The sequence below is a fragment of the Oncorhynchus nerka genome, unplaced genomic scaffold (assembly GCF_034236695.1).
Source record: "Oncorhynchus nerka isolate Pitt River unplaced genomic scaffold, Oner_Uvic_2.0 unplaced_scaffold_1459, whole genome shotgun sequence".
In the NCBI taxonomy this organism is placed as follows: Eukaryota; Metazoa; Chordata; class Actinopteri; order Salmoniformes; family Salmonidae; genus Oncorhynchus; species Oncorhynchus nerka.
Genome location: NW_027039856.1, coordinates 83,261 through 106,200, shown reverse-complemented (window position 1 = coordinate 106,200; position 22,940 = coordinate 83,261). Strand labels below are relative to the sequence as shown.

At 42.6% G+C, this 22,940-nt stretch overlaps 1 protein-coding gene across 1 annotated transcript in view; it reads right to left on the bottom strand.

Moving 5' to 3' along the window:
* Positions 1 to 22,940, bottom strand: part of LOC135568591 (tumor protein p53-inducible protein 11-like) — a 51,628-nt gene that overhangs the window by 3,392 nt on the left and 25,296 nt on the right. Inside the window, exons 3-5 of the mRNA XM_065015398.1 lie at positions 9,239 to 9,297; positions 5,021 to 5,069; positions 1,173 to 1,263 (exon numbers count right to left, since the gene is read on the bottom strand). Coding sequence (XP_064871470.1) covers positions 1,173 to 1,263; positions 5,021 to 5,069; positions 9,239 to 9,297 — 199 coding nt within the window. The remainder of the gene's footprint in view (positions 1 to 1,172; positions 1,264 to 5,020; positions 5,070 to 9,238; positions 9,298 to 22,940) is intronic.

Here is a 22,940-nt window from a genome sequence, read left to right as displayed (position 1 = left end):
CACAGCCCTTACTGAGTAGTGCTCCTCCTCCCTAGAGTCTGATACTGTCACAGTAGACAGCCCTTACTGAGTAAGGCTCCTCCCTAGAGTCTGATACTGTCACAGTAGACAGCCCTTACTGAGTAGTGCTCCTCCCTAGAGTCTGATACTGCCACAGTAGACAGCCCTTACTGAGTAGTGCTCCTCCTCCCTAGAGTCTGATGTCACAGTAGACAGCCCTTACTGAGTAGTGCTCCTCCTCCATAGAGTCTGATACTGTCACAGTAGACAGCCCTTACTGAGTAGTGCTCCTCCCTAGAGTCTGATACTGTCACAGTAGACAGCCCTTACTGAGTAGTGCTTCTCCATAGTCTGATACTGTCACAGTAGACAGCCCTTACTGAGTAGTGCTCCTCCTCCCTAGAGTCTGATGTCACAGTAGACAGCCCTTACTGAGTAGTGCTCCTCCATAGTCTGGTACTGTCACAGTAGACAGCCCTTACTGAGTAGTGCTCCTCCTCCCTATAGTCTGATACTGTCACAGTAGACAGCCCTTACTGAGTAGTGCTCCTCCCTAGAGTCTGATACTGTCACAGTAGACAGCCCTTACTGAGTAGTGCTCCTCCTCCCTAGAGTCTGATACTGTCACAGTAGACAGCCCTTACTGAGTAGTGCTTCTCCATAGTCTGATACTGTCACAGTAGACAGCCCTTACTGAGTAAGGCTCCTCCCTAGAGTCTGATACTGTCACAGTAGACAGCCCTTACTGAGTAGTGCTCCTCCATAGTCTGATACTGTCACAGTAGACAGCCCTTACTGAGTAGTGCTCCTCCTCCCTAGAGTCTGATGTCACAGTAGACAGCCCTTACTGAGTAGGGCTCCTCCCTAGAGTCTGATACTGTCACAGTAGACAGCCCTTACTGAGTAGTGCTCCTCCTCCCTAGAGTCTGATACTGTCACAGTAGACAGCCCTTACTGAGTAGTGCTCCTCCTCCATAGAGTCTGATACTGTCACAGTAGACAGCCCTTACTGAGTAGTGCTCCTCCTCTCTAGAGTCGGATACTGTCACAGTAGACAGCCCTTACTGAGTAGGGCTCCTCCTCCCTAGAGTCTGATACTGTCACAGTAGACAGCCCTTACTGAGTAGTGCTCCTCCCTAGAGTCTGATACTGTCACAGTAGACAGCCCTTACTGAGTAGGGCTCCTCCATAGAGTCTGATGGAGATCCTGGTGGTCCTGAGCTCAAACACAAACTCATAGAGCTGACTGGGGAACACTAGAGCCTGTAGAGACAGACAGGGAGGAAGAGAGAGAGAAAGAGAGAGAGGGGAAAGAAGTGGGAGAGAGAGGAAGAGGGGAAAGAGGTGGGAGAGAGAGGGAGAAAGATGGGAAAGAGGTGGGAGAGAGGGAGGGAGAGAGAGAGGAAAGAGGTGGGAGAGAGAGAGCACAAGAGAGAGATTTGTTTTGAGAGAGGGAGAGAGAAAGAGAGAGATTTGGTTTGAGAGAGGGAGAGAGAGAGAGAGAGAGAGAGGGAGGGGAGAGAGAGAGAGAGAGAGAGGGAGGAGAGAGTGAGAGAGAGGGAGGAGAGAGAGAGAGAGAGAGAGGAGAGAGAGTGAGAGAGAGAGAGAGGAGAGAGCGGGAGGGAGAGAGGGAGGAAAGAGAGGAAGAGAGAGAGAGGTGGGAGAGAGAAGAGCTCAGTGTTACATATGCTGTAAAATAATAATAACAACATGGTATAATAAGGCTTTTGATAGACCCAGAGACACTTGACAACCCATCCAGCAGTAGTGTCTTCTGTCCTGGTTCTGGGTTCACCGGGGTTACAGGCTCCCCCCCCCCAACCAGGTAATAACACTCCTGATTCAACTAATCAACAAGCCCTTGATGAGTCAAATCAGATGTTGTTGTTGTTACTGTGGGGCTGGAGAACAAGCCTGCACACCCGGTCCATTCCCCAGGACCAAGATGGAACCATGAGGTCAAAGGAATTGGACTGGGACATTTCTATACAGTACAGAGGTCAAGCTAAGTCCAGTTGACTAATGTACAGTACTTACCATTAAGGCTATGGTTTAGTCCAGTTGACTAATGTACAGTACTTACCATTAAGGCTATGGTTTAGTCCAGTTGACTAATGTACAGTACTTACCATTAAGGCTATGGTTTAGTCCAGTTGACTAATGTACACTACTTACTATTAAGGCTATGGTTTAGTCCAGTTGACTAATGTACACTACTTACTATTAAGGCTATGGTTTAGTCCAGTTGACTAATGTACAGTACTTACCATTAAGGCTATGGTTTAGTCCAGTTGACTAATGTACACTACTTACTATTAAGGCTATGGTTTAGTCCAGTTGACTAATGTACACTACTTACTATTAAGGCTATGGTTTAGTCCAGTTGACTAATGTACACTACTTACTACTAAGGCTATGGTTTAGTCCAGTTGACTAATGTACAGTACTTACCATTAAGGCTATGGTTTAGTCCAGTTGACTAATGTACACTACTTACTATTAAGGCTATGGTTTAGTCCAGTTGACTAATGTACACTACTTACTATTAAGGCTATGGTTTAGTCCAGTTGACTAATGTACACTACTTACTACTAAGGCTATGGTTTAGTCCAGTTGACTAATGTACACTACTTACTATTAAGGCTATGGTTTAGTCCAGTTTAGTCCAGTTGACTAATGTTTACAGTACTTACCTATTAAGGCTATGGTTTAGTCCAGTTGACTAATGTACACTACTTACTATTAAGGCTATGTACACTACTTACTATTAAGGCTATGGTTTTAGTCCAGTTGACTAATGTACAGTACTTACTATTAAGGCTATGGTTTAGTCCAGTTGACTAATGTACAGTACTTACCATTAAGGCTATGGTTTAGTCCAGTTGACTAATGTACACTACTTACTATTAAGGCTATGGTTTAGTCCAGTTGACTAATGTACAGTACTTACTATTAAGGCTATGGTTTAGTCCAGTTGACTAGTGTACACTACTTACTACTAAGGCTATGGTTTAGTCCAGTTGACTAATGTACACTACTTACTATTAAGGCTATGGTTTAGTCCAGTTGACTAATGTACACTACTTACTATTAAGGCTATGGTTTAGTCCAGTTGACTAATGCTACTTACTATTAAGGCTATGGTTTAGTCCAGTTGACTAATGTACACTACTTACTATTAAGGCTATGGTTTAGTCCAGTTGACTAATGTACACTACTTACTATTAAGGCTATGGTTTAGTCCAGTTGACTAATGTACACTACTTACTATTAAGGCTATGGTTTAGTCCAGTTGACTAATGTACACTACTTACTATTAAGGCTATGGTTTAGTCCAGTTGACTAATGTACACTACTTACTGGTTTAAGGCTATGGTTTAGTCCAGTTGACTAATGTACACTACTTACTATTAAGGCTATGGTTTAGTCCAGTTGACTAATGTACACTACTTACTATTAAGGCTATGGTTTAGTCCAGTTGACTAATGTACACTACTTACTATTAAGGCTATGGTTTAGTCCAGTTGACTAATGTACACTACTTACTACTAAGGCTATGGTTTAGTCCAGTTGACTAATGTACACTACTTACTATTAAGGCTATGGTTTAGTCCAGTTGACTAATGTACACTACTTACTATTAAGGCTATGGTTTGTCCAGTTTAGTCCAGTTGACTAATGTTTAGTCCAGTTGACTAATACTTACTATTAAGGCTATGGTTTAGTCCAGTTGACTAATGTACACTACTTACTATTAAGGCTATGGTTTACTACTAAGTACACTACTTACTACTATGGTTTAGTCCAGTTGACTAATGTACACTACTTACTATTAAGGCTATGGTTTAGTCCAGTTGACTAATGTACACTACTTACTATTAAGGCTATGGTTTAGTCCAGTTGACTAATGTACACTACTTACTACTAAGGCTATGGTTTAGTCCAGTTGACTAATGTACACTACTTACTATTAAGGCTATGGTTTAGTCCAGTTGACTAATGTACACTACTTACTATTAAGGCTATGGTTTAGTCCAGTTGACTAATGTACACTACTTACTATTAAGGCTATGGTTTAGTCCAGTTGACTAGTGTACACTACTTACTACTAAGGCTATGGTTTAGTCCAGTTGACTAATGTACACTACTTACTATTAAGGCTATGGTTTAGTCCAGTTGACTAATGTACACTACTTACTATTAAGGCTATGGTTTAGTCCAGTTGACTAATGTACACTACTTACTATTAAGGCTATGGTTTAGTCCAGTTGACTAATGTACACTACTTACTATTAAGGCTATGGTTTAGTCCAGTTGACTAGTGTACACTACTTACTATTAAGGCTATGGTTTAGTCCAGTTGACTAGTGTACACTACTTACTACTAAGGCTATGGTTTAGTCCAGTTGACTAATGTACAGTACTTACTATTAAGGCTATGGTTTAGTCCAGTTGACTAGTGTACACTACTTACTACTAAGGCTATGGTTTAGTCCAGTTGACTAATGTACACTACTTACTATTAAGGTTTAGTCCAGTTGACTAATGTACACTAGTTACTATTAAGGCTATGGTTTAGTCCAGTTGACTAATGTACACTACTTACTATTAAGGCTATGGTTTAGTCCAGTTGACTAATGTACACTACTTACTATTAAGGCTATGGTTTAGTCCAGTTGACTAGTGTACACTACTTACTACTAAGGCTATGGTTTAGTCCAGTTGACTAATGTACAGTACTTACTATTAAGGCTATGGTTTAGTCCAGTTGACTAGTGTACACTACTTACTATTAAGGCTATGGTTTAGTCCAGTTGACTAGTGTACACTACTTACTACTAAGGCTATGGTTTAGTCCAGTTGACTAATGTACACTACTTACTATTAAGGCTATGGTTTAGTCCAGTTGACTAATGTACAGTACTTACTATTAAGGCTATGGTTTAGTCCAGTTGACTAATGTACACTACTTACTATTAAGGCTATGGTTTAGTCCAGTTGACTAATGTACACTACTTACTATTAAGGCTATGGTTGTGAACAGAACAGCAGACATGAGAATCCATATCCTAGAAAGAAAACACAGAAGAAAGACATAAATACATTGTATTGATCAGAAACACAGGATTGGAATAAACACATATTGATCATCAGAAACACACTAGACAGAGTTCAGAGAACAATGGGATCCGTTGGGCCATTCAGGACGCAGAAAGAGAGAGAGACTGATCCAGCTGCCTGTACTTCATCCTGTATTCTCCCACAGTACAACTATCATATCAAATAGGTAACAGGTAGTAACTACTGAATATTCTGTCTGTTGATGGTTCTATAAGGATTCTATATTCTGTTGATGGTTCTATAAGGATTCTATATTCTGTCTGATGGTTCTATAAGGATTCTATATTCTGTTGATGGTTCTATAAGGATTCTATATTCTGTTGATGGTTCTATAAGGATTCTATATTCTGTTGATGGTTCTATAAGGATTCTATATTCTGTCTGATGGTTCTATAAGGATTCTATATTCTGTCTGATGATTCTATAAGGATTCTATATTCTGTTGATGGTTCTATAAGGATTCTATATTCTGTCTGATGGTTCTATAAGGATTCTATATTCTGTCTGATGGTTCTATAAGGATTCTATATTCTGTCTGATGGTTCTATAAGGATTCTATATTATGTCTGATGGTTCTATAAGGATTCTATATTCTGTTGATGGTTCTATAAGGATTCTATATTCTGTCTGATGGTTCTATAAGGATTCTATATTCTGTTGATGGTTCTATAAGCATTCTATATTCTGTTGATGGTTCTATAAGGATTCTATATTCTGTCTGATGGTTCTATAAGGATTCTATATTCTGTCTGATGGTTCTATAAGGATTCTATATTCTGTCTGATGGTTCTATATATTCTGTTGATGATTCTATATTCTGTCTGATGGTTCTATAAGGATTCTATATTCTGTCTGATGGTTCTATAAGGATTCTATATTCTGTTGATGGTTCTATAAGGATTCTATATTCTGTCTGATGGTTCTATAAGGATTCTATATTCTGTTGATGGTTCTATAAGGATTCTATATTCTGTCTGATGGTTCTATAAGGATTCTATATTCTGTTGATGGTTCTATAAGGATTCTATATTCTGTTGATGGTTCTATAAGGATTCTATATTCTGTTGATGGCAACCTGTCTGTATAATGAATCTTCTGTAAAGATCACAACACCTTTTTATGTCTGGCAGCTGAGAGCAGTAAACACTGGCAGCATCCCAAATGGACTCCTATACCCTACATAGTCCCTTTGGGTCCAGGTCTGAAGTAGTGCACTATATATGGAATAGGGTGGCATTGGGCCTGGAGTCAGTGGACATTCATTTTCTTTTCATGTCCTGCTTCTCCATCACTCACGCTTTGATGTGTACCAGACATTTTTAAAAATGTATTAAATATGATTATATTTGAGTTAAGATTTTTGGCTGAAAATGACTCATTCCATGATATACAAACATCCTCCAATAGATGGCGCTGTAGCCTGGTAACGTGCACTGTATTTCAGTCTACAGTCAGATTCAGAATGCGCTCAGTCATCATGGCCACTTCATTGCTTGACGACTTTTCATGTGAAAAATAAGTGCTGCGAAAATTGGACTCTGAATGTTGTTTATTTAAAGAAAAATGGACAGCAAATTTTTTAAATATTTTTTTTTAAAACTAATATTGGACATAAGGCGGTATATGTCTGATATGCCAAGAAAGTGTTGCCGTTTTTAAGGAATATAATCTCAAATTGCCATTTTTCAAGCAAGCATGCTAACTACGCTAGCTATCTGTCCTCTCAGGAAAAGGCAAAGAAGGCTTCTAAACTAGCCACAAACTTAAAAGCCCAACAAAATCCGTTTACTTAAACGGTACTCTACTCCAGCCTCCGTAACTAAGGCAACCTACGTAGCGGCACATACAAATATAGTATAGCAAACCTTTTACTGAAGGGGAGTTTGTGGTGGAGACTGCTGGTATAATTTTGTCCTGAGAGAAAAAGCCAATTTGAGAAAATTAGCTTATCAATTAACCATTACCAGGTGCGCGTGGCAGTGATAGCGGAGGAGCTCATCTCCGAGTTGAAGAAAGGGAAAAAAAAGTAGATGGCTTTTATCTTTTCTTTCTACAGCACTGGATGAGAGTAGTGACGTCAGAGACACCGCTCCGCTTAACATAGTGGAGTTTGGAGTGTGACTGAGGTTGTGGACAGGTGTCTTTTATACTGATAACAAGTTCAAACAGGTGCCATTAATACAGGTAACGAGTGGAGGACAGAGGAGCCTCTTAAAGAAGAAGTTACATGTTTGTGCGAGCCAGAAATCTTGCTTGTTTGTAGGTGACCAAATACTTATTTTCCACCATAATTTGCAAATAAATTCATAAAAAATCCTACAATGTGATTTTCTGGATTTTTTTTCTAATTTTGTCTGTCATAGTTGAAGTGTACCTATGATGAAAATTACAGGCCTCTCATCTTTTTAAGTGGGAGAACTTGCACAATTGGTGGCTGACTAAATACTTTTTTGCCCCACTGTATATACATATAGTATGTGGCCCTTCAATTGGTTTCAAAAAGTCAATGTGGCCCTTGAGCCAAAAGGTTTGCCCACCCTGCCTTAGACTATACCACTATACCACTTCATTACCTTAGACTAAACCACTACAGAGGTGGATCAGAGACTCACCAGCAGCAAGAGCGACCTCATTGATGTATACAGAGAAGAGAGTCGGTCCAAGAATTGAACCCTGTGGCACCCCCATAGAGACTGCCAGAGGTCCGGACAGCAGACCCTCCGATTTGACACACTGAACTCTATCAGAGAAGTAGTTGGTGAACCAGGCGAGGCAATCATTTGAGAAACCAAGGCTGTCGAGTCTGCCGATGAGGATGTGGTGATTGACAGAGTCGAAAGCCTTGGCCAGATCAATGAATACGGCTGCACAGTAATGTTTCTTATCGATGGCGGTTAAGATATAATTTAGGACCTTGAGCGTGGCTGAGGTGCACCCATGACCAGCTCTGAAACCAGATTGCATAGCAGAGAAGGTATGGTGAGATTCGAAATGGTCGGTAATCTGTTTGTTGACTTGGCTTTCGAAGACCTTAGAAAGGCATGGTAGGATAGATATAGGTCTGTAGCAGTTTGGGTCAAGAGTGTCCCCCCCTTTGAAGAGGGGGATGACCGCAGCTGCTTTCCAATCTTTGGGAATCTCAGACGACACGAAAGAGAGGTTGAACAGGCTAGTAATAGGGGTGGCAACAATTTCTGCAGATAATTTTAGAAAGAAAGGGTCCAGATTGTCTAGCCCGGCTGATTTGTAGGGGTCCAGATTTTGCAGCTCTTTCAGAACATCAGCTGAACGGATTTGGGAGAAGGAGAAATGGGGAAGGCTTGGGCGAGTTGCTGTTGGGGGTGCAGTGCTGTTGACCGGGGTAGGAGTAGCCAGGTGGAAAGCATGGCCAGCCGTAGAACAATGCTTATTGAAATTCTCAATTATGGTGGATTTATCAGTGGTGACAGTGTTTCCTATCTTCAGTGCAGTGGGCAGCTGGGAGGAGGTGTTCTTATTCTCCATGGACTTTACAGTGTCCCAGAACTTTTTTGAGTTAGTGTTGCAGGAAGCAAATTTCTGCTTGAAAAAGCTAGTGGTCTAGGTATAGTGGTTTAGTCTAAGGTAATGAAGTGGTATAGTGGTATAGTCTAAGGTAATATAGTGGTATAGTCTAAGGTAATATAGTGGTATAGTCTAAGGTAATGAAGTGGTATAGTGGTATAGTCTAAGGTAATGAAGTGGTATAGTGGTTTAGTCTAAGGTAATGAAGTGGTATAGTGGTATAGTCTAAGGTAATGCAGTGGTATAGTGGTATAGTCTAAGGTAATGAAGTGGTATAGTGATTTAGTCTAAGGTAATGAAGTGGTATAGTCTAAGGTAATAAAGTGGTATAGTGGTTTAGTCTAAGGTAATGAAGTGGTATAGTCTAAGGTAATGAAGTGGTATAGTGGTTTAGTCTGAGGTAATGAAGTGTATAGTGGTATAGTCTAACCTGAGGACTAATCACTACAGTAGATCAGGAATCTTACTCATATGTTTGATACATACAATCTCTGTTCTGACCTGAGGACCAATGACTACAGTAGATCAGGAATCTTACTCTGAGATGTTTGTTATATACAATCTCCGGTCTTACCTGAGGCCTATTGGCTCTCGTACGCCAAACCTCATCTGATTTCCGAGCATCTGACTGATCTGTAAGATGAATAGAAACCACAATACATCTTGATTTAATAAACCATTTAAACATTCGACAAGCAAAGGGACTCATAAGCCCAACGCCAAGCACTTGGTGACAACTGTATCAGTTGAAAGTGCTGTACAAATATACACTGATTGATGGACTTGCCTTTAACACGGCAACAAACAGTAATACCACTGTTATCTCTTCACTATTCAATATCCCTTTCAGCTCACGTCAACAGGGTGGAACCCCAGCTAGTAAGGGTCAGGGTTCAGCTGGAGAGACAGAGACAGTAACAGGGACAGAGTAACACAAACACAGACAGAGTAACACAGGCAGAGTAACAGAGAAACACAGGCAGAGTAACAGAGAAACACAGGCAGAGTAACAGAGTAACACAGGCAGAGTAACAGAGAAACACAGGCAGAGTAACAGAGAAACACAGGCAGAGTAACAGAGAAACACAGGCAGAGTAACACAGGCAGAGTAACAGAGAAACACAGGCAGAGTAACACAGGCAGAGTAACACAGGCAGAGTAACAGAGAAACACAGGCAGAGTAACAGAGAAACACAGGCAGAGTAACAGAGAAACACAGGCAGAGTAACAGAGAAACACGGGCAGAGTAACAGAGAAACACGGGCAGAGTAACAGAGAAACACAGGCAGAGAAACACAGGCAGAGTAACAGAGAAACACAGGCAGAGTAACAGAGAAACACAGGCAGAGTAACAGAGAAACACAGGCAGAGAAACACATGCAGAGTAACAGAGAAACACAGGCAGAGTAACAGAGAAACACAGGCAGAGAAACACAGGCAGAGTAACAGAGAAACACAGGCAGAGAAACACAGGCAGAGTAACAGAGAAACACAGGCAGAGAAACACAGGCAGAGTAACAGAGAAACACAGGCAGAGTAACAGAGAAAAACAGGCAGAGTAACAGAGAAACACAGGCAGAGTAACAGAGAAACACAGGCAGAGTAACAGAGAAACACAGGCAGAGTAACAGAGAAACACAGGCAGAGTAACAGAGAAACACAGGCAGAGTAACAGAGAAACACAGGCAGAGAGACAGAGAAACATAGGCAGAGTAACACAGGCAGAGTAACAGAGAAACACAGGCAGAGTAACAGAGAAACACAGGCAGAGTAACAGAGAAACACAGGCAGGGTAACAGAGAAACACAGGCAGAGTAACAGAGAAAAACAGGCAGAGTAACACAGGCAGAGTAACAGAGAAACACAGGCAGAGTAACAGAGAAACACAGGCAGAGTAACAGAGAAACACAGGCAGAGTAACAGGCAGAGTAACAGAGAAACACAGGCAGGCAGAGAAACACAGGCAGAGTAACAGAGAGAAACACAGGCAGAGTAACAGAGAAAAACAGAGAAACACAGGCAGGTAACAGAGAAACACAGGCAGAGTAACAGAGAAACACAGGCAGAGTAACAGAGAAACACAGGCAGAGTAACAGAGAAACATAGGCAGAGTAACACAGGCAGAGTAACAGAGAAACACAGGCAGAGAAACACAGGCAGAGTAACAGAGAAACACAGGCAGAGTAACAGAGAAACACAGGCAGAGAAACACAGGCAGAGTAACAGAGAAACACAGGCAGAGTAACAGAGAAACACAGGCAGAGTAACAGAGAAACACAGGCAGAGTAACAGAGAAACACAGGCAGAGTAACACAGGCAGAGTAACAGAGAAACACAGGCAGAGTAACAGAGAAACACAGGCAGAGTAACAGAGAAACACAGGCAGAGTAACAGAGAAACACAGGCAGAGTAACAGAGAAAAACAGGCAGAGTAACACAGGCAGAGTAACAGAGAAACACAGGCAGAGTAACAGAGAAACACAGGCAGAGTAACAGAGAAACACAGGCAGAGTAACAGAGAAAACAGAGAAACACAGGCAGAGTAACACAGAAAGTAGGCAGAGAAACACAGGCAGAGTAACAGTAACAGAAACACAGGCAGAGTAACAGAGAAACACAGGCAGAGTAACAGAGAAACACAGGCAGTAACAGAGAAACACAGGCAGAGTAACAGAGAGTAACACAGGCAGAGTAACAGAAACACAGGCAGAGTAACAGAGAAACACAGGCAGAGTAACAGAGCAGAGTAACAGAGAAAACAGGCAGGAGTAACAGAGAAACACAGGCAGAGTAACAGAGAAACACAGGCAGAGTAACAGAGAAACACAGGCAGAGTAACAGAGAAAAGGCAGAGTAACAGAGAAACACAGGACAGAGAAACAGAGAAACACAGGCAGAGTAACAGAGAAACACAGGCAGAGTAACAGAGAAACACAGGCAGAGTAACAGAGAAACACAGGCAGGGTAACAGAGAAACACAGGCAGAGAAACACAGGCAGAGTAACAGAGAAACACAGGCAGAGTAACAGAGAAACACAGGCAGAGTAACAGAGAAACACAGGCAGAGAGACAGAGAAACATAGGCAGAGTAACAGAGTAACACAGGCAGAGTAACAGAGAAACACAGGCAGAGTAACAGAGAAACACAGGCAGAGAAATACAGGCAGAGTAACACAGAAACACAGGCAGAGTAACAGAGAAACACAGGCAGAGTAACAGAGAAACACAGGCAGAGTAACAGAGAAACACAGGCAGGGTAACAGAGAAACACAGGCAGGGTAACAGAGAAACACAGGCAGAGTAACAGAGAAACACAGGCAGAGTAACAGAGAAACACAGGCAGAGTAACAGAGAAACACAGGCAGAGTAACAGAGAAACACAGGCAGAGTAACAGAGAAACACAGGCAGAGTAACAGAGAAACACAGGCAGAGTAACAGAGAAACACAGGCAGAGTAACAGAGAAACACAGGCAGAGTAACAGAGAAACACAGGCAGGGTAACAGAGAAACACAGGCAGGGTAACAGAGAAGGTACAGGTCCCCTCCACCCCTGATACAATCTAATAGACCTGATACAGGTCCACTCCACCCCTGATACAATCTAATAGACCTGATACAGGTCCCCTCCAACCATTACACAATCTAATAGACCTGATACAGGTCCCCTCCAACCATTATACAATCTAATAGACCTGATACAGGTCCCCTCCAACCATGATACAATCTAATAGACCTGATACAGGTCCCCTCTACCCCTGATACAATCTAATAGACCTGGTACAGGTCCCCTCCACCCCCGATACAGTCTAATAGACCTGGTACAGGTCCCCTCCACCCCCGATACAATCTAATAGACCTGGTACAGGTCCCCTCCACCCCCGATACAATCTAATAGACCTGATACAGGTCCCCTCCAACCATTATACAATCTAATAGACCTGATACAGGTCCCCTCCAACCATTATACAATCTAATAGACCTGATACAGGTCCCCTCCAACCATGGTACAATCTAATAGACCTGATACAGGTCCCCTCCAACCATTATACAATCTAATAGACCTGGTACTGGTCCCCTCCAACCATGATACAATCTAATACAACTGGTTCCTGCTGTCTTCGTCCCCTGGTCTGCTCTACCCTTTAAAGGGCCCATCTGCAGTTGAAACAATAGACCTGGTACAGGTACTGGTCTGCTCTACCCTTTAAAAGGACCCATCTGCAGTTGAAACAATAGACCTGGTACAGGTACTGGTCTGCTCTACCCTTTAAAAGGACCCATCTGCAGTTGAAACAGTAACAAAGTGTACTGTTTCGGTAAGAAGCTGAGGGACGGGGCTGGAGAAATGTACCTCCTCTCAAATTCGTAGACAGAGCTATGGATGCAGGGACTAACCTGATCGTTTTAACCATGTTTTGAGTCTATACAGCGTTTGTTTACATTAACTTTGTCTACCAACATTGGAGTAAAACAAGCTTGTATTTTGGGTTGAACTTTGGGCTGATGAGGCATTTATAAAAGTTATGTTCTTTTAAGAATCAACGGGTACATGTCATTAACAATGGGGACATGTCATTAACAATGGGCACATGTCATTAACAATGGGCACATGTCGTTAACAATGGGCACATGTCATTAACAATGGGCACATGTCATTAACAATGGGCACATGTCGTTAACAACGGGTACATGTCGTTAACAACATGTCATTAACAACGGGTACATGTCGTTAACAATGGGGACATGTCATTAACAACGGGTACATGTCATTAACAAATGTCATTAACAATGGGTACATGGCATGTCATGTCGCACATGTAACAATGGGCACATGTCATTAACAACGGGTACATGTCATTAACAAACATGTCATTAACAACGGGCACATGTCATGTCATTAACAACGGGTTAACAACGGGTACATGTCATTAACAACGGGTACATGTCATTAACAATGGGTACATGTCATTAACAACGGGTACATGTCATTAACAACGGGTACATGTCATTAACAACGGGTACATGTCATTAACAACGGGTACATGTCATTAACAACGGGTACATGTCATTAACAATGGGCACATGTCATTAACAATGGGTACATGTCATTAACAATGGGTACATGTCATTAACATGTCATTAATTAACAACGGGTACATGTCATTAACAACGGGTACATGTCATTAACAACGGGTACATGTCATTAACAACGGGTCATTAACAACATGTCATTAATGTCAACAATGGGTACACATGTCATTAACAACGGGCACATGTCATTAACAACGGGTACATGTCATTAACAACGGGTACATGTCATTAACAATGGGTACATGTCATTAACAATGGGTACATGTCATTAACAACGGGTACATGCCATTAATGTATACGTTCACAATGGATGTAGCAACACTATTGAAGGTCAGGTCCAAAACCCCCAGCATGCATCTCTTATCTGACTGGGCTAAATCACTTCTTTAGTCAATCTTCTCCTCCCATTTCCTCCATAATGTTTATTGCCAGATTTGGTGCCTGATATAACTCTGATATCAGGGATCAGAGTATTTCTCAAGAGCCACTTGAAGAGATTCAGACAAAGTAGACGGCGGGATCCAGGATTGACGTGATAGACTCACAATAGGTTGTGAGGCTGAGAGAGAAAATAGTGAACAGGAAGTGACACAAAATATATTGTAAATATATTGTAGGCCTATCTGGGTGACAATGTATTGTAGGCCTATCTGGGTGACTAAATGTATTGCAGGCCTATCTGGGTGACTGAATGTATTGTAGGCCTATCTGGGTGACTGAATGTATTGTAGACCTATCTGGGTGACTGAATGTATTGTAGGCCTATCTGGGTGACTGAATGTATTGTAGGCCTATCTGGGTGACTGAATGTATTGTAGGCCTATCTGGGTGACTGAATGTATTGTAGGCCTATCTGGGTGACTGAATGTATTGTAGGCCTATCTGGGTGACTGAATGTATTGTAGGCCTATATGGGTGACAATGTATTGTAGGCCTATATGGGTGACAGAATGTATTGTAGAGGCCTATCATGGTGTCTGAATGTATTGTAGGCCTATCTGGGTGACTGAATGTATTGCAGGCCTATCTGGGTGACTGAATGTATTGTAGGCCTATCTGGGTGACAATGTATTGTAGGCCTATCTGGGTGACAGAATGTATTGTAGGCCTATCTGGGTGACAATGTATTGTATGCCTATCTGGGTGACAATGTATTGTAGGCCTATCTGGGTGACAGAATGTATTGTAGGCCTATCTGGGTGACTGAATGTATTGCAGGCCTATCTGGGTGACTAAATGTATTGCAGGCCTATCTGGGTGACTGAATGTATTGTAGGCCTATCTGGGTGACAATGTATTGTAGACCTATCTGGGTGACGGAATGTATTGTAGGCCTATCTGGGTGACTGAATGTATTGCAGACCTATCTGGGTGACTGAATGTATTGTAGAGGCCTATCTGGGTGACTGAATATATTGCAGGCCTATCTGGGTGACAATGTATTGTAGACCTATCTGGGTGACGGAATGTATTGCAGGCCTATCTGGGTGACTGAATGTATTGCAGGCCTATCTGGGTGACTGAATGTATTCCAGGCCTATCTGGGTGACTGAATGTTTTGCAGGCCTATCTGGGTGACTGAATGTATTGCAGGCCTATCTGGGTGACTGAATGTATTGTAGGCCTATCTGGGTGACTGAATGTATTGCAGGCCTATCTGGGTGACTAAATGTATTGCAGGCCTATCTGGGTGACTGAATGTATTGTAGGCCTATCTGGGTGACTGAATGTATTGTAGGCCTATCTGGGTGACTGAATGTATTGTAGGCCTATCTGGGTGACTGAATGTATTGCAGGCCTATCTGGGTGACTGAATGTATTGCAGGCCTATCTGGGTGACTGAATGTATTGCAGGCCTATCTGGGTGACTGAATGTATTGTAGGCCTATCTGGGTGACTGAATGTATTGCAGGCCTATCTGGGTGACTGAATGTGTATTGCAGGCCTATCTGGGTGACTGAATGTATTGCAGGCCTATCTGGGTGACTGAATGTATCTGTGAGAGGCCTATCTGGGTGACTGAATGTATTGCAGGCCTATCTGGGTGACTGAATGTATTGTAGGCCTATCTGGGTGACTGAATGTATTGTATGTATTGTAGGCCTATCTGGGTGACTGAATGTATTGTAGGCCTATCTGGGTGACTGAATGTATTGTAGGCCTATCTGGGTGACTGAATGTATTGTAGGCCTATCTGGGTGACTGAATGTATTGCAGGCCTATCTGGGTGACTGAATGTATTGTAGGCCTATCTGGGTGACTGAATGTATTGTAGGCCTATCTGGGTGACTGAATGTATTGCAGGCCTATCTGGGTGACTGAATGTATTGTAGGCCTATCTGGGTGACTGAATGTATTGCAGGCCTATCTGGGTGACTAAATGTATTGCAGGCCTATCTGGGTGACTGAATGTATTGCAGGCCTATCTGGGTGACAATGTATTGTAGACCTATCTGGGTGACTGAATGTATTGCAGGCCTATCTGGGTGACTGAATGTATTGCAGGCCTATCTGGGTGACTGAATGTATTCCAGGCCTATCTGGGTGACTGAATGTATTGCAGGCCTATCTGGGTGACTGAATGTATTGCAGGCCTATCTGGGTGACTGAATGTATTGTAGGCCTATCTGGGTGACTGAATGTATTGCAGGCCTATCTGGGTGACTGAATGTATTGCAGGCCTATCTGGGTGACTGAATGTTTTGTAGGCCTATCTGGGTGACTGAATGTATTGCAGGCCTATCTGGGTGACTGAATGTATTGCAGGCCTATCTGGGTGACTGAATGTATTGTAGGCCTATCTGGGTGACAATGTATTGTAGGCCTATCTGGGTGACTGAATGTATTGTAGGCCTATCTGGGTGACAATGTATTGTAGGCCTATCTGGGTGACTGAATGTATTGTAGGCCTATCTGGGTGACTGAATGTATTGCAGGCCTATCTGGGTGACTGAATGTATTGTATGCCTATCTGGGTGACAATGTATTGTAGGCCTATCTGGGTGACGGAATGTATTGCAGACCTATCTGGGTGACTGAATGTATTGCAGGCCTATCTGGGTGACTGAATGTATTGCAGGCCTATCTGGGTGACTGAATGTATTGCAGGCCTATCTGGGTGACTGAATGTAGTGTAGGCCTATCTGGGTGACTGAATGTATTGTAGGCCTATCTGGGTGACTGAATGTATTGTAGGCCTATCTGGGTGACTGAATGTATTGTAGGCCTATCTGGGTGACTGAATGTATTGTAGGCCTATCTGGGTGACTGAATGTGATGAATGTATTAGGCCTATCTGGGTGACTGAATGTATTGTAGGCCTATCTGGGTGACTGAATGTATTGTAGGCCTATCTGGGTGACATTGAATGTGACTGCAGGCCTATCTGGGTGACTGAATGTATTGCAGGCCTATCTGGGTGACTGAATGTATTGCAGGCCTATCTGGGTGACTGAATGTATTGCAGGCCTATCTGGGTGACTGAATGTACTGTAGGACCTATCTGGGTGACTGAATGTATTGCAGGCCTATCTGGGTGACTGAATGTATCTGTAGGCCTATCTGGGTGACTGAATGTATTGTAGGCCTATCTGGGTGACTGAATGTATTGTAGGCCTATCTGGGTGACTGAATGTATTGTAGGCCTATCTGGGTGACTGAATGTATTGTAGGCCTATCTGGGTGACTGAATGTATTGTAGGCCTATCTGGGTGACTGAATGTATTGTAGGCCTATCTGGGTGACTGAATGTATTGTAGGCCTATCTGGGTGACTGAATGTATTGTATGCCTATCTGGGTGACGGAATGTATTGTAGGCCTATCTGGGTGACGGAATGTATTGCAGACCTATCTGGGTGACTGAATGTATTGCAGGCCTATCTGGGTGACTGAATGTATTGTAGGCCTATCTGGGTGACTGAATGTATTGTAGGCCTATCTGGGTGACTGAATGTATTGTAGGCCTATCTGGGTGACTGAATGTATTGTAGGCCTATCTGGGTGACTGAATGTATTGTAGGCCTATCTGGGTGACTGAATGTATTGTAGGCCTATCTGGGTGACTGAATGTATTGTAGGCCTATCTGGGTGACTGAATGTATTGTAGGCCTATCTGGGTGACTGAATGTATTGTAGGCCTATCTGGGTGACTGAATGTATTGTAGGCCTATCTGGGTGACTGAATGTATTGTAGGCCTATCTGGGTGACTGAATGTATTGTAGGCCTATCTGGGTGACTGAATGTATTGTATGCCTATCTGGGTGACAATGTATTGTAGGCCTATCTGGGTGACAGAATGTACTGCAGGCCTATCTGGGTGACTGAATGTACTGCAGGCCTATCTGGGTGACTGAATGTACTGCAGGCCTATCTGGGTGACTGAATGTATTGCAGGCCTATCTGGGTGACTGAATGTACTGTAGACCTATCTGGGTGACTGAATGTATTGCAGGCCTATCTGGGTGACTGCATGTATTGTAGGCCTATCTGGGTGACTGAATGTATTGTAGGCCTATCTGGGTGACTGAATGTATTGTAGGCCTATCTGGGTGACTGAATGTATTGCAGGCCTATCTGGGTGACTGAATGTACTGCAGGCCTATCTGGGTGACTGAATGTATTTGCAGGCCTATCTGGGTGACTGAATGTACTGTAGGCCTATCTGGGTGACTGAATGTATTGCAGGCCTATCTGGGTGACTGAATGTACTGTAGACCTATCTGGGTGACTGAATGTATTGTATCTGGGGCCTATCTGGGTGACTGAATGTATTGTAGGCCTATCTGGGTGACTGAATGTATTGTAGGCCTATCTGGGTGACTGAATGTATTGTAGGCCTATCTGGGTGATCTGGGTGAATGTATTGTAGGCCTATCTGGGTGACTGAATGTATTGTAGGCCTATCTGGGTGACTGAATGTATTGTAGGCCTATCTGGGTGACTGAATGTATTGTAGGCCTATCTGGGTGACTGAATGTATTGTAGGCCTATCTGGGTGACTGAATGTATTGTAGGCCTATCTGGGTGACTGAATGTATTGCAGGCCTATCTGGGTGACTGAATGTATTGTAGGCCTATCTGGGTGACTGAATGTACTGTAGACCTATCTGGGTGACTGAATGTATTGTAGAGGCCTATCTGGGGGACTGATGGATTCTGACAAGTGAAACAGACTGTCTGGAAAACAACGTCACATCTTCAGCCCGTATGATTGAGAGTAGAGAGTTGACTGTGACAGGCAACATGGTTGCCTTGGCTACCTGGGTCTTTAACACTCAGGGTTCTATGTTCCCCTGGAGCGAAGGAGGCGCATGTGGTCAAGCGCACGTTAGTTTGCTGAATTTCATCGTGTAAAAAAAAAAAACTATCTGGGGACTTGCATTTTCCAGCCTTTACCTCAGGTTGGGAAATCCATCTGTCTAATATCAGCTTCTGCTGAGGTGGGACAGGTACAAATATGAGATATCTCCTAAAGATATATATATATTTCAGTCAGATGGATTCTGACAAGTGGGAAACAACTAGAGATATTTAAGAATGACTAACAGCTGGTCTTAGCGTGTAATAGATATATATATATAATATATGCATATATTTATTTCAGTCAGGAAATATTTAAGAATGACTAACAGCTGGTCTTAGGTGGGACGGTAAAGATAGATATAAAGATATATATATATTTCAGTCAGAGATATTTAAGAATGACTAACAGCTGGTCTTAGCGGTAATAGATAGATATATATATATATTTCAGTCAGAGATATTTAAGAATGACTAACAGCTGGTCTTAGCGGTAACCGGGTGTTACGTCATTGGTTTAGCCAGTCGCAGGCCCACTGCCTTACGTTCCTCACAAATGTTTTATTAAAACATCGCTAGCAGAAAAACAGTCAGACATCCCCCCCCCCTTTTCATTCATATATTGGACATTATGTTTGTCCAGCATCTGGGAAGAGGTTCGGAATCATCATTGTGCAACGCCCGTTGCATGAAAAGTGTCAGTGACCCGTCTCATCATTGTGCGACGCCCATTGCATGAAAAGTGTCAGTGACCCGTCTCATCATTGTGCGACGCCCATTGCATGAAAGGTGTCAGTGACCCGTCTCATCATTGTGCGACACCCATTGCATGAAAGGTGTCAGTGACCCGTCTCATCATTGTGCGACGCCCATTGCATGAAAGGTGTCAGTGACCCGTCTCATCATTGTGCGACGCCCATTGCATGAAAGGTGTCAGTGACCCGTCTCATCATTGTGCGACGCCCATTGCATGAAAGGTGTCAGTGACCTGTCAGAAGCCTGTTCGCGAACATCAGGTTATTTAAACAGACGTCTTATTGTGTTTAGTTCTTCCTCTGTTTGACCCAACTGTCAAATCGCAGGAATTCTGATCTCTGTCCGTGGTGCTGAATCCACTTGTAAAAGGCCTCAACTGAAAAGCTTTGTTAAATAATACCCGCAAAACACCAGTCTCAACGTCAACAGTGAAGAGGCGACTCCGGGATGATGGCCTTCTAGACAGAGTTCCTCTGTCCAGTCTCAACCTAGAAGGCCAGCATCCCGGAGTCGTCTCTTCACTGATGATGTTGAGACTGGACAGAGGAACTCTGCCTAGAAGGCCTGCATCCCAGAGTCGTCTCTTCACTGTTGACATTGAGACAGGTGTTTTGCGGGTACTATTTAATGAAGCTGCCAGTTGAGGACTTGTGAGGCGTCTGTTTCTCAAACTAGATACTCTAATGTACTTGTCCTCTTGCTCAGTTGTGCACCGGGGCCTCCCACTCCTCTTTCTATTCTGGTTAGAGCCAGTTTGCGCTGTTCTGTGAAGGGAGTAGTACACAGCGTTGTACGAGATCTTCAGTTCCTTGACAATTTCTCACATGGAATAGTCTTCATTTCTCAGAACAAGAAGAGAAACTTTCAGAAGAAAGTTGTTTCTGGCCATTTTGAGCCTATAATCGAACCCACAAATGCTGATGCTCCAGATACTCAACTAATCTAAAAAAAAAAAAAAGGCCAGTTTTATTACTTCTTTATATCAGGACAACAGTTTCCAGCTGTGCTAACATAATTGCAAAAGGGTTTTCTAATGATCAATTAGCCTTTTAAAATGATCCACTTGGATTAGCTAACACAACGTGCCATTGGAACACAGGAGTGACGGTTGCTGATAATGGGCCTCTGTACTTGGATTAGCTAACACAACGTGCCATTGGAACACAGGAGTGACGGTTGCTGATAATGGGCCTCTGTAGATATTATCCATTAATTTATTATTATTTTATTTTTTAATCAGCCGTTTCCAGCTACAATAGTCATTCACAACATTGACAATGTCTACACTGTATTTCTGATCAATTTGATGTTATTTTAACGGACAACAAATTTGCTTTTCTTTCAATAATAATTATATAACGAGTCCAAAAATCACACCATGCTGACAGAGCATGAATATTCCTCCCAAAACTGTGTTCAGCATTTCATTTATTTATTTAATACCTGTTGTGTCTTCGGCCCTGGGAAGCTTTCATCATCACATGGTAGGAAGATATGTTTGTACTGTCAACAACATAATCCATAGGAGCGAGAGACAGGGAGAGGGAGCGAGAAACACAGAGAGAGATGGAGAGAAAGAGAGAAACACAGAGAGAGATGGAGAGAGAGAGAGATGGAGATAAACAGAGAGAGAGAAACAGAGAGAGAAACACAGAGAGCGAGAGAGAGAGATGGAGAGAAACACAGAGAGAGTGTATGTACGTGCAGCGATAGAGGTGAGGTGACATGGAGTCAGGTGTTTGATGCCTGATCAAAGGCCATCTCTGTCCACAGAGAGCCATCTGCTGCGTCTGCTGTTGACACTATGAACATGTGTCCATGCTATCAAATTCACTTTCAAAGGCTGTCTCTACAAGCAAGGCCCCTGGGTTGAATTCCATACCAAGTGTCCATGTCTGCTAACATGCAGACCACACCGCTCGCGTCGCAAAATAAATGTACACGTTACTCAAATCATTGCACCCACACTGCTCGCGAGCGTCTGGCACTAAAATAGTAATAGGTTCTATTTGTGACGCTTAACGCGCTGCAAGTCTGGCCTCTCCAATCTCCTCATTGGTTTTTAGGAGCATATATCCAGGTGGGTGATTGAAAGATGAACTGAGGTTCACACTCCGGGTCGGTTGTAGTAATGCAACGTAAAGTTGGTTGCCAACCGCCATATAAAGTCCAAAGCAGAAAAAGAAGCTGAAGGAGGAGAGATGACTAGAAACTAATTCAGTTGACCGTTTTATCTGTAGATTAATTGTCGGAGTAGAGGACCTTGTGCATTTCAGGTAAAATAACAACCCGATATTTATATCCCAGGACAAATTAGCTAGCAACGGCAAGCTAAAAAGTTAGCTAAATTGCAAAAATGTTTACTGCTTTTTTGACCTGTCCCCAAATTAACAATTGGTTCAGAGTTTGTTTTGATATTTCAACCTGCGTGTCCTGATCGCTTCTGGTTCTTCTGGATGAACAAAATCAACTTGCGGACGCACAGGCACGTGCGGTTTGGTCAGCATGTAAGGAGGCAGGTAGCCTAGCGGTTAGTGCGTTTGCGCCAGTAACTGAAAAGTCGCTGGTTTGAATACCCAAGCTGACAAAGTGAAAAAAAATCTGTCGACGTGTCCTTGAGCAAGGCACTTAACCCTTATTTGCGCCAAGGGTGCCGTGCTACCATGGCTGACCCCGTGAAACAACATTTCACTGCACCTATCGGGTATAAAACAAAACAACTTTTGTATATGAGACGACAAAACACGTTTTGTTTTTGAAGAAAATAAGGGCCTTCAGAATGTATTCACACCCCTTGACTTATTTCATATTTTTTGTTACAGCCTGAATTCAAAATATAATACTTAAAAAAACATTTTTGTTATACTAATCTACACACAGAAGACCCAGTAATAACAAAGTGAACACGTTTTTATACATCTTTTGCACATTTATTTTAGAAACACCTTTGGCAGCGATTAAAGCTGTGAGCCTTTTAGTCTCCTGGGTTGTGCAACATTTGCCCATCATTCTTTTTATTTTATTCTTCAAGCTCTGTCAAACTGGTTGTTGATCATCGCTAGACAACCATTTTCAGATCTTATTGTAGATTTTCAAGTAGATTTAAGTGAAAACTGTAAAACTTGGTT